Source organism: Egretta garzetta, unplaced genomic scaffold (assembly GCF_000687185.1).
Source record: "Egretta garzetta isolate BGI_Z169 unplaced genomic scaffold, ASM68718v1 scaffold88, whole genome shotgun sequence".
Classification (NCBI taxonomy): domain Eukaryota; kingdom Metazoa; phylum Chordata; class Aves; order Pelecaniformes; family Ardeidae; genus Egretta; species Egretta garzetta.
The window spans coordinates 1873635-1886626 of NW_009260408.1; the positions used below are offsets into that span (position 1 = coordinate 1873635).

The following is a 12992-nucleotide window of genomic DNA, read 5'->3' on the forward strand; positions in this document are numbered from 1 at the left end:
GCATCTTTACATGCAGACAGCCCATCCTCAGCTTTTAAGGCATGGGTAGCCTGACTTTACAAAAGACTCTGGAAAAGGAGCCTGGATATTTAAAAAGTGTTTGATAATTTGCTGGAGCTGGTATTCAAATGACCTATTTTGTGAATAATGCCAAACAGCAAAGGACACTGTCAATTTTTAGGCTCCTTGTCTTGGTTACTTTGATTGACATGTTTATCAAGACACAGTTAACAGAGGACCACTCAATAGTGGCCAAATGCAGAACTTTCACATAGGAAGCCGATGAGTATTCAAGGTTAAAACAGCACTCAAATGGTTCATTAGCTAGAATGACCGATTGCATTCATAACGCAGAGCCTACATTTAGTTTAGTCTCTACCACTTGGATCAACTTTAACAGAGACAAAATATCCCTTTAAAATTATTTCATAGAAGCTAGCGGGACAAGGAGTATACATGACACAGTATTCCTGAAATAAAACAGAAACTTGCTTCCAGTAGTGTTTACTATGTGATAAGTACTTTTCAAACACACAAAAACAATACCTGCTCAGGCAAGCTCAGCTAAAGAATTCACCATTGCAGATGCATTTAAAGAATATAAAATTAAAAAAGCAAACCAAAATAATTAAAAAAAAACCCCAAGCAAACACAATTGTCATTGGCTTTTACAAAGGAGTTTCTGAGACCTGAAAAGGTCTGCTTCAGGAAAGCAAATTTGCAGTTAACCTCTGTGTTTATATAAGATAAAAACATAGGTACCATATTTTAATGACCGAATTTGCTTGCATAATACTTTCATTTCCTTCTTTCCTTCCCCAAATCCATTCGCTTAAAAAAACATTCTGCACAACTTATAGCAAGAGGAAAGAGCTCTAACAGCAAGTTTAAGTCAATTCTATGCTGAGTGCTCAAAATATTACACATTCTCGTGTGTGCATTCAGTGAATGTGAGTTTGCGTGGGCTTTCATAGTTCCCAGAGAATTCCAGTTCTGATACAAAGTTCAGGCAACTGGTGTGTAGCCCCATGGTCTAGACAGCACTGAACACAGAACAAGCACACTAAGTTTTTAGTGGTATACAGTACATGACCAAAGAATATACACTGATGTTCAGACGGAAACTGCAATCATCTAAAATTGTGGTAAACATTTTTCAAATATCTGGTATTTATGGTTTGATAACATCACAGTTACTGCTGCTGTCTACAGAAATTTCATCTGAGTGATTCTTCTAAGACCAGATATCAGGATATTTAGTTATGGCTTCCCTCTGATCAGGGAAAAAAGTAAAAGTCCTTCTAACCCATTCACCCACAGCACTGAAATGAGCATTATTTCAACTGGACTTTGTGACTACTCATCATATTATGTTTGGTTTTATATGAGCAGTGAAACAGTTAACAGTGCTGATCATTGAAATATCAGTTGCAATGCAGTTGGAAGGAAATGAAGTAAACAAGGCTATCGACAAGCTGCTATTGTTTCCAGCACTGAAATCATAAAGCAGAATTGTCTCCACAAGACAGATTTCAGTTACATTTTCCATTTTTTTATTGACAACCATAATAACTGGGGAGTCTCTTAAAAAGAAAGTTCAAACTCTAGGCAATGACTGAGAGGTGTCTTTTCAGACTCTAAAACGAGTTCTTGAAAGGCATCCTTTGCAGTTTAGGAGGCATTGTTCTAGATATTTTCTACAAATTATATTCAAATAAACAGTAAAATCTTGTCCTAATAAAATTCCAGAGCTACACTGCAAAGTAAGAACAAAGTAAAAGTGATGGAATAAAATATCATATCTTTTCTTGCAAATCTTAACATCAGAAAACTACCATTCTTTTTCCTCCTGATTGCCAAGTATTGGAAAATAGAATAACACCTCTAAATTGTCCTCATATAATCTAGTTTTCAGATATCACCAGTTTCCACATTGGAGGTAATAAACTCTCAAACACTGCTAATCTGCATCCAGATAGATTATTTTTTTTCCCTAGTTCTGCATTGTTGCAGCCATGTTTCTCGCTGGCACAGTTTGTCCAGAAAGCGCTACTTCTAGAAACCTACCAGAATGCTGGAAAATATATACAAGGGGCATTAAGCTATTACCTCCTCCCTATCAAAATCTCTAGCATGACCTTTCTGGGAATGACATTAAAATAGGAACAATCAGTATGTGTGTATGCACACAGTATTACTGAAAATAAATACAGCCGTAGGTAACATAATTCCTGAACATCTCCACAAAGAATGCAGTCTAAGCAGTGACCTCTCCTGCACTTATCTTGAATAAGCTATTACTGAAATCTGCTAATGGGTTCTGATAATCTATTATTTATTGCAACAGACTCCGATAGAGAGTCTTAGCAGAGGACTCTCCTATGTTTACAACACTTTCATCTAAAACCTCTCACAAGTGACAGAAACGTGGCACCTTCAACTACAGATACGATTTCTTTTGGTTGCAGTTATTTCATTTCTATTTGCTTTTAAAAAACAGAACCCTTCTTCCCCCCAGATACACAGCTTGACCTGCTTTGATATAATCTACTGCATCTTTAGCTCAGTCTTACAGAAAGCTGTAGATACTGATATGCAACCATAAGTATTACTTGGGCTTGAGGACATACCTCCATGTTATACTTTTCCACTGTCCTTCTCAAAGGATCCACAACCTGCCAGCAAATCAAGATGCAAAGATCAATCAGTAGCATCCCTCCAACTATCACCAGTAGCTTCTGGTCTTTAATGATCTGGAGAGACAAAAAGAAAAAGAAAAAAAAAGCGAGGAGATTCCCATGAGCCATAGACAGATCCCTGTACAGCTTTATTCCTACATAGGGAGAAAAACACAGGTTGCTAATAAAAAGTTTTTTTTAACAATGAATGAAGAAAAGTTTCAGAAATATCAAAAGATGAAAGCAAGAAGACATAAAATTATTTTAGTTTGTTTCACGTTTATTAGAAGTACCTAAAGTGCATTCTGACTTCTAAAAATGAACTGGGAGGACTCTTAAATATTAACACTGAAGTCCAGGTTTAAGGTTAACTCCTGGAAAAACATCCCAGAGAGCCACTATTGTGTTTCGGCATGCAAATGGGGAAAAATGTTCATCACATCTCACAGAGCAGCAGGAGTGAAGAAGGAATTGAGCTTTCACTAAGATTTACAGTGTTCACTTTTTCATAACCTTCTTGGATGTGGAAAACACACTTGCAAGGTATTAAAAGATAAGTTCATTTTTGAGGGTTTGTGTGTGTGTGTTTAACATTTGCCTCTGTTACCCAGGGAGCAGAAAGGGACGATGCATTTTTTCCTATATTACAAACATTAGAGGCTTTTATGCACATGCAACCTAAAACATGTTTTTAATTTTGCATGAATTTTAGCTTCAAAAAACAAAACTAGATTTGCTAATAAAAAGAACAGTCCAAACCATGCATTACAGTCTTGGATAGCTGCATGCAATCCCTGTACTATTTATACTGTTATACACATAGCAACACAGAAAAAATACACTGCAAGTACATTATTTCCGTTGCAAAGTTGTAAATACATTCAAATATCAGTCTTCAATTAATTTTATGTCGTTCCTCTTGTGCCTATGTTAATGTTTCTAAAATTAATATATACTTCTATTACTAATGAGCACTCATCCAATATTCAAAAGATATTGCCAAATTGTTTTAACATGGGCAAAACCCACATATTTTTCCCTAGTTTTGGTTCTCAGAAATAGTTGGTTTAATCCAAAAGAAATATTCAAAAACATTAAGCCTGAGCAGCTTAATAAAGTTGTGATTATTTCAGTTCAATTTGATAAATTTGTTAGGATTTTGAAAATACATTACAAAGCCAGAAGTGTCAGCTAATCTTAATACAGGCAAGGCTGGTATTCCTGCCTAGAATAAATTGTATTTGCATTGAATTCCTATCAAGCTTAAGGAAATGATAAAAATGAATACAATTTGAAATAATGTAAAAGGAACTTTAGAAAGTTTGGTTTTCATATTATTTAGAGAGATACATTCTTTATTTTGAAAGATGTTTCTGCAATATTGTGCACTGCTCTTTGCTAATCTGCTAGTTTATTTTATAAGTCATTTGGAATAAACTAAGTGTAGAACTAAGGCGAGCAATCAGAATGACTTAAAGGACTTGATGCATTCTTTTCATTTCCTGGGACCAGTTATTTAAATCCATGTAGCTCCCATCATCATAAAGGACCAGAAAGTATCGCTTTCCACATATTTGCAGCAGTAATAAAGCCGTACATCCATCTCATCAGAGATAGCACAGGCACGCCTAGGGAGGGAGGGTGAAGGGGAAAGGAACAGCTTTCATGGTGGTATGTCTCACTGCCGGATGGTTTGGCAAGGAGAACTTTGCAAGGCAAAGGTGCCTTGGTGGGAGGTGAAGGGGGAGGAAGACTTTTGCAACATGTTTCTCATTAAGCTAAAAGGAAAGCAGATATTAAGCAAAGATTCTCAGACACAGCTTGGTCCCTCGTCGTCTTTGGGAAAACGTAACTATGCCTAAGTTTCTACTCGTTTACAAAGTTAATGTCAAAGCTGAAAAAGGACTGTTAATCACTGAGGTTACCCTCTGTAGAAAAAGCCCATGCATTTTTAATCACTTTTTGAATGCCTCTAAACAGGACTTGTGTGAAACATACCTAGCGCTGCTCCTAGCATGAGTGGCGACATAAGAGAGAAAACCATGGGGAATCAAGTCTAAAGAGAATTTGGATTTAGATGAAATGAAGACACCTCAAGCCAAATTTCTTTTTCTCCCTCTTAAGTGGAGAGGTAATTTGTTTTATTGGCATATTGTTGTCTTTCTTTCTTTCTTTCTTTCTAATTGATGAGGTTTGTTTTACTGAAGTTGGCTGTTTAATCATTATGTGTCTAGCCTCTCTCAGTAGCCAGTGGGCAGAGACAGAAACCTTCAAAGGACAATTCATCCCACCTATCTTGGGTACAATTTAGGATTAGAGAAGTTAGTGTTCCGAAATGTGTCCTTCCCTTCCTCCCTCCCCTCCACCCCACCGCCATGAGGGTGTGAAGACAATTAACTTGAGGTAAACATTTCAGAAACTTAAAGCTATGTGAAAAGAATCTGCCAGAAATGTTTCCTTCTGCTCTACTGAACCATAAAAGTTCCTTGTAAAAAACACCCAAAACATCAGTGATGATGCCTCTCTTTCTGTTGAAAATAGTGAACATTTCACCTAGTATAGGTAAAACATGAGACAACTAGCCCACTGTATTCTACATTTATATAGACTATATTGATATTGAAAGTAGAGTTGCATTAGATGCAGATTTACCAACACCTGGCAATAGTAATCAAACTGGTACAGCAATGCCAGAAGCAAAAGAGTGAAAGGATACTATTAAAAACAGTAATACTGATAATCCACTCACCAATAGGGTGAAAAAAAATCTCATATTAACAGCTCCTATTCAGGATCACATTGCTAACCGCCCTTCCTTACTCTTGTGCATCTCTTTGTACCTGACCTTGCACTACTGCAGGTCAATATTCATATTTTAGTTCACATGTGAGTTTGGGAACCTTGTTTTGGGGGCAGGTCATTATTAGAACAAATAAAAGCAGAAATCCAGCAAATAGTGGAGCTCTTCCTTGGATGCCTCGTGGAGCATTTTTTCCTGCATTACATTGTGGATGGCCCTTTTCTGGACAGAAGGGGAGAGGTGCATAACAGCAGCTGTCACTGGCAGCAGGTATTATTCATCCCTTACTTCTGCCAGACAGCCAGGAGGAAGGCAGGCAAAACAAAGCCCATGAGATAAGCTGAGGAAGCGATCTGCACTGCTGCAGAGAGCTCTGTAAAAGACAGCGCTGCCCATGGTGCAGGCGGGGTGAGGGGGCTGAAGGCAGGGCTCCTGGAGCCGCCTCGCACACCCATCACAGCCCTGCTCTGCCCTCGGCAAAACCACCGCAGTAATGCAGCTCTGAAGCAGAACTCTTCACCAAAACGCTAGCTTTTCAGAATGAGACATTGAGATTCAATTATTTTTTACTTCTGCCAGTGACTAGCAGTTTGCCCCAGCATTAAATTTACTCTGAGAAATGCTGTTGGTACATCACTAGCAGCAATTCCAAAAGGTTTGCTGATGTCCCCTCTGTCGACTCTCAGGGAGCCCAGCTTTCCCTCTCCCCAGCCATCGCTCCCACCCACCAGAACTCCTTAAGTTCAGTACATTCACTCCTTGGGAAACACCAGATGCACTGAAGAAGTCTTGACTCAGATCTTGTGAATCCAACAATTTTTCTATCTGACAAAAGAAAGTCGTAGGCAACTGAGGCTCCTTACAATCAAATATACGGTTCTTCCTTCAGAGGAAGATTCTTATTTTTTACCTTTTTCATCCTTCTTCTAGTGTACAGTAAATCAGCCTTGGGAGAAATGCACGGTAGCTAATAAAATCAATTTTTGCAAGTGCTCCTGACTCCTTGGTGAAGCCAAGCTCTCATACAGCAGCATCTGTGAGTAATATTTTCTACCATCTGTGATTGGATAGGTGAATCTGTCTCATCCTGGCAGATCTGCCCACTGTTATAAATGCCATGGCTACCAGTCTGGACTATATATCTGGATATGAAGCTATCTGTCCTCAAAACAAATTCACTCAGAACAGAAACTGGTAGGCCATTTCCTCCTCAGCAATGTTGCTGCAGGAGCAAATAAAATTTTTTCTGAAAACTTACGACCATGAAGACAAGTTCAAGATCAAAGCCCTTATCAGTCCTTGTGGTCTGATCACAGGAGATATAAAACCTATCTGAAGCTCTAGGATGAAGTTTCTGCTCATGAAACTCTTGGGGATTTTCTGGAACTATCACAGGCTGTGCCACCCGCCACGGCAACTTCACCTGTCCATTTGGTTATTATTTCACAGACCTTTCGTGGGGCATTTGCTTCCGAAAGCACATCCATTGTGCCCTGCAGGACCCTATCCTCAACCAGTTTATGGGATCACCTGGCAATTTGGCAAACAGCAGAAATCAAACATTAGGCTTGCTTTTTGTAGTTAAGGCAAAATCAAACATTTTGTTATTTCTTGCCTTATTAGAAACCGACTCTGCAAATGTATATGAGATGGACCTTAAAACCGAACTCTGTTCTTATTCAAGAACAGGGAGTCTTAGATATAAAGACACCCTCTTCTCCATGATGCAACATCAGTTTTGTCCTGAGTTCCACAAATAGCTTTCCAGCATGGACTGAATAGTTCATTTCCTCCTGTCTTTTTTTCAGAGGTATTTTCTTTGTTACCAGGAACTTCACCTCCCATTGTCAGAATAAAACATCTTTAAATTTAAAGCAAGATCTATTAGCTAAATCTTGGTGGGTTTTTTGGTTTATTATTATTATTATTATTACTACTATTATTATTAATTGAAATCATAGAGGCACAGCAAGGCTGGGAGTATTTTTGTATCTATTTATGGGTTTTGAGATAATTTTTTTTTCTTTTTCCTTGAAAATTTAGATTTTTCTGTTTAAGACGGTAATTCTGGTTTCTTTTATGTAGATCAGCCCTTCCTAGTCTAGCTGACAGATCTGTCCCTTCCCTTCTGGCACTGGCTGGATAAACACTTAATGCTATTCAGTAACTTTTTTTTTTTTTTTCTTTTAGTTGTCCCTTCCCCAGACTCCTGGGACAGAATCTGTAGAGAGAAACCCTCTTTAAAGCATCTCTCTGTGAAGTTTCTTAGACCTTAGTCCATTACATAAATAGCACTGACAGCAATTATTGAAGCCCTGGGAAATCTGAAAGCCAACCTCTCCCTGGTACATACAAAAATCGTGCTGATAGGAGCCCTCCCTCTGAACTGGAGGGGAAAGAGAAAAACATAACAGAGTTTGTAGGAGAAAGTGATAAAGTCTGCAAGGCTGGAAAAAGGGACCATATAACTACTCCTAAACTTGCCTTCAGTATATTCTCTCAATTGCATAAACTACCCTCTCATCTCTCCCAGTATGATTAATTTAGGGTTGCTCCCCTACATGTAGTGGGTCAGCACAGGTGGGACGGTGCCATAAGGCCGGTGATGTGGCATCAGCAGCAGATAGGTGAACTTTGCCATGCGTGGGCCAAGGGAGATATCTGTCTTTGGGTTATTAAAGCCATTAATATTTTAGAGGACTATTCTGTAATACATTCTTAATTTCTATTGTGTAATGGAATGAGAAAAAAGGACTATTGAAAACACATTATGCACTTATTCCCAATAACTCCACAATGATTTTTTCAACGGCTATTACGAGTATTTCCTATAATAGGTTCTATGATTAGTATTGGGAACACTTTTCACACTGCAATTACATTAGTTTTAATGAGTGAAAGCTAACATTTTAAAAAGCAGATTTTGTAGTAGCAAGCTTTTTTGACCTGTAAGTCACTTGCAGTAAAAACCTAAGCTTAAGACATTTTACTCTCTTTGATTAATTTGATGAAAAATCTGGGTATCTACTTATAAATTAAAAAATAAATTTGTTTTCTGTAAAGATCTACTGTGACCCCTGCAGTCTGACAACTTGATGATTTTTGCTGCTTTCCAGGAAAATGGAGTGCATGGTACTACTACTAATAATGGACAATTGGATATGACCAAAAAGTTTGGGTTTGAGAATCAAACAGCTACAGTCACCAGCCTGCTAAAGCACACATTTTTAGATTGTATCTTCTTTGCTGAATCATGCTCTGCATAATTGTAGAGCATCTTAGGGCAGACTCACCCTCTCAAGAACTGCATTGCAAATGTGGATGTGTTGACTCTATGCCTTGCTGCCAGGAGAAGCTATCCATTTAGGAAACACCCTTCCCCTTTTCCAACTCATATAAAAGACAGGTGGAACACCCTAGGAGCATGCTTCCTAGGGGGTGCAGAAGATAGAAATTTTACAGGGGTTAGAGAAGAGGAGGGATTCAGTGACAGCTTAAAAGAAATTATAAAATTCCTCATCTTTTAAAGCCAGACCCTCAATCGTGGCTACAAATGCACTGGAGAATCAGAGAGATGATTGCTAATTCAACCTTAGGGAGCATGCAGGGCGATATAAGATGGCTAGTTTCACAAAACTCACTTGATAGGACAAAGATGAAAAACATGGTAGTCTTAAAAACCAAAATGGCACTAAAGAAATCAGACTAGACAATAGCATTAGAACCGATAATTCATACAATGTTTTCGAGAAGAGCCTTAGAAACAGACCTTAGCATCGTGTTAACTTCTGCACTGTATTATAAGTAAAGCTAGGTATGCTGCCTTGAGCTGCATATCCCATCAACAAAGCAGGTTGAATTCACCCTTGAGAGAAATGCATCTGCTGAGCCCAAGATTGCAGGGACTATAGCATGGAGGAATTTCTACCAGGGATGTGAATTTTCACCTTTAGCACTAAAAGGGATCCCAATCTTTAGGAAAAAAGTGCACAAAGGATTTGAATGGTCTGGAAGAAATGTTCTGGGTTTGTTTGAGATAACATTAAAATAGCTAGACTTTAATATTTTCTTTAATGAACAATTCTGTGGGAAAGCGTACTACATCGTTACCAAATAGCTGGGGACATCAATGCACTTGATTACATTTACAATCCAATTTCAAGCTATTCAGGAATACATTGCTTCATACTGTTTAGTGACATGTTCTTTATTTCTCTGTCACCCATTAGTCTCATAATACATAGAAATTATGGTTGTAGCACCGTTTATGAGCAGTTACGTTTCACACAGAGTTTTCATTGTTTTCATTGCTACTGAGGTTTAGCCTTATCAAACTGTACCATGCAGAAATTTACATACATAAATTATTTCAAAAGCAGATTTTTCTCCTAGATGTACAGTTCATTAGCTCAACTTCTTTCTGTGACAGGAGCTTGAGATTTAGTTCCCTGATCCATATTTATATGAATGTAAATTTTAGAAATATGATTCCTATTGTTCCCTGGCTGGCATTTTGGTTGATCAGCTCTTATGAAAAACAGGATGCTTATTTTACATCTAAATATGGATTCTAGGATTACATTGACTATTTTCAAAGCTTTGGACTTAAAATTTATAGTTATAGCTATTTGGGGAAAAAAGAAATAAAATAATTTGGTTTCCACTTATATCGCTTTAGGAAGTACTATATCTGTGTATTAATAACCCATGAAGCTATGCCTGAATAATTTACACTGCACTGTGAGTATCATAGATTACTTTGTCCAGCGGTAAATATTGAGAGTGGAAAAAAAATAAATCACAAACATAAACAAATTTCAAACCGCTGTCTTCTTTCTTACTCTCAAAGACAGAACAATCACTCTGAACATTTCTTTAGGTATCCATATGCTGGTTCATTTTCAGCAGATGGCCCCTAATAGACTGTTGTACTGTTGGTATGGTTACCCAAAGCAAATTTTTGGATCCTGACACAACTCCTTTTCAGACTTATGATCTCTCATATATACTTAGCGAAATAAATGTGTATCCTAGGGGAAATCCAGCATATAGCTTTTTGTTACACACACAAAAAGCTCTAGCTAGATTGAAAAAAATGTCCTGGAAAAGTATAACTATTTACAGTCTGAAAACTGACCTGGAAAAATATTTTATAGCAGCAGTTACAGAAAGAACCGATTAGGTAATATGATCTATGTTTATCCTAATACAGAGCTACATCTACAAAGGCATTTGAGTGAGTAAATGTGGCCTGTGAGGTTCTTACCTAAACCCTCTGTCAACGTAATGTGGTAAACTTTGCTTTGTCTATTTTTAAATGATTAAGGTAACAAGCATCTTTTTTAAAACCTCTGTAGGACTTTTGTGAGATTATAGGTTGTAATAAATCCTAAATTCCTTAGGTGGCTTGAAAAACCTACAGAAAAGTTTGTAACTAGGGATTGCCCTCATCCTACAAGCTTCCTTGCAGAGGTTTTCAAATGAGGGATGGGGATAGCAATAAACAGAGACAAGTTGCGAGGAGAAGGCAGCAGCACATAAGCTCCTAAGTGCGTGGCCTCCAGCTGTCTATTCTCTCATGGTTTTTCCTCCCTCCCAGGGACATTGTGCAATTGTGGGTACTGACAGCTTCCTTGCAGCTGGCACCGCGGGGTACACGGCCAGCCCCTGCCCAGCCCGATGGGACCGGTCAGGACCAGGGGCTGCTCAGAGCCACCCATGTGCTATGCTCCCCAAAAAACCCATGGATCATCTCTTACCCCTTTCGGTCTTCCATGCTTCACAGTTTATAGACTGTTAAGTATGCGAATTAGGGAGGTGGGTTGGCCGAACTTGTGTTAAAAAATGGAGCAGGAAGGCAACGAGCTAAAAATTTTGAGAATTCCTGCTCTGCTTCACTCAGGCAATAAATTTGCCTCTCAAACCGCAGTGCAATCTGAAAACTGTGCTCAGAGAGATTTCTAAAGCATAACAAATAATTCTAGCAATTAATTATTTTTCTTCATGCTGACACTTAACAGTTTTATACATGAGACCACCTTTCTCAAAACTCTTACTGCCTTTTTCATTATGCATTTTTTCCTGGTTTAAGTGAAAAAGATTCGAACAGAAAACTAACTCTTTTTATTATACAGTCCTAGTGCATGCCCAGAGTGGACTCACTGTCCTGTAGAAAACTAAGGCTGCACTGGTGTCCTAATAATGCACATGGGGGAGCAAATATACATTGTAGAGATCCTAGCAAGCTGTAGGCTTTCAATGATTGACTTTTTAGCCACAACATATGCCTTTTAACATTTTCATGGGCTCATTCTTTTTTAAAGAAAATGAAAAGAAAGAGAATTCTAATGGAGAACTGCATGCATCAGCGAAAGGAACCTTTAGATCTTTGCACACCTCATCACCTTGAGCTAAAACAGTAACTATAGCTATCACGAGCTGTACAACAGCATAATGGGAAGACAAGGCACATATCTTGCCTGTAGGTTTTACAGATACATAGCAGCAGAAAAAAAGAACAGTGAGACTCTAAAATCCTCTGTTCGGTTTTTATGCTCTGACCACACTTCTGTACAACCCTTCTGGCCAGTCCTACTTTCAACTTTTTCTTGCCTCTTAGTCCTTTCCCACTCCTATGTTCCTCTCCCAGTCCATGTCCCTACTTCTCAGGCCTGCCATCCTGCCTCTAAATTTCAATCTTAATCTAATTTTAAACCAGACCTAGTCCCTCAACTAGAGTTTGCCACTTGAATCCCAAACTCAGGCTCTATGTCCCACCATACTCGGCTTTCTTGGCCAATTCTTACAGCTCTCCTTGTGCCATTCAACTCGTTGCTGGCTCTCAATCTTATTTTAACTCTCTGGGAATTTTTATCCAAATTCAGTCTCCCTCCTCAACTCCTTCTCCCAGTCTATAATCCTAAGGTTTTCCTTATTCTTTTCATCCAGACAAGCTCCCATTCCTTCCAAAGCCCTTAGCAGCTAACCCAATTTCTCATACTCAGCCTCTTCCCTGCTCCCTGCCTCCTGACCCCACGGTTCTCTCACAGTGCCAGCATCCCTTCCCCATGCTAGTGTCAACAAAGCAGGCTGTACAATTTCCTATCTGTCTTTGCAATGCATGAAGACCACAGCTCTCTTCAGAAGTCTTTTAAGGACTTAGTAGGAAATTAAGAAAATAAGTTTGCCAGACTGGTAGGCATACTTAAGTCAGTCATTCTTCTCTCTTGTGGTTGGTTGTAGCTTTCTAACCCTGGGATAGTACCAATATCTTTTTTCAATACTTGTTAAGCTCTCTAACCCTTTCTCATCTGTGAGAACTCTACAATCACATAGTAAATTTAAGAACAGGGAAAAGCTTAGGAAATATCATCAATGAATAGAATAATCATGGCAAAACTAAAGAAGCACAAGTCTTAAGATGCTGTTATAGATCACTTGTGCACTTGTATTCTGTGTTTACCTTGTAAGAACACTGTCAACATAAAGACATATGCCACCAGAAGTCTATGGTG

The 12992-nt window shown here is 38.5% G+C and overlaps 1 protein-coding gene across 1 annotated transcript in view; it reads right to left on the bottom strand.

Annotated features, from left to right (window-relative positions):
• The window catches only part of GABBR2 (gamma-aminobutyric acid type B receptor subunit 2), a 400562-nt gene that overhangs the window by 140566 nt on the left and 247004 nt on the right, over positions 1-12992 (bottom strand). The window contains exon 14 of the mRNA XM_009643511.2: positions 2631-2753. Coding sequence (XP_009641806.1) covers positions 2631-2753 — 123 coding nt within the window. The remainder of the gene's footprint in view (positions 1-2630; positions 2754-12992) is intronic.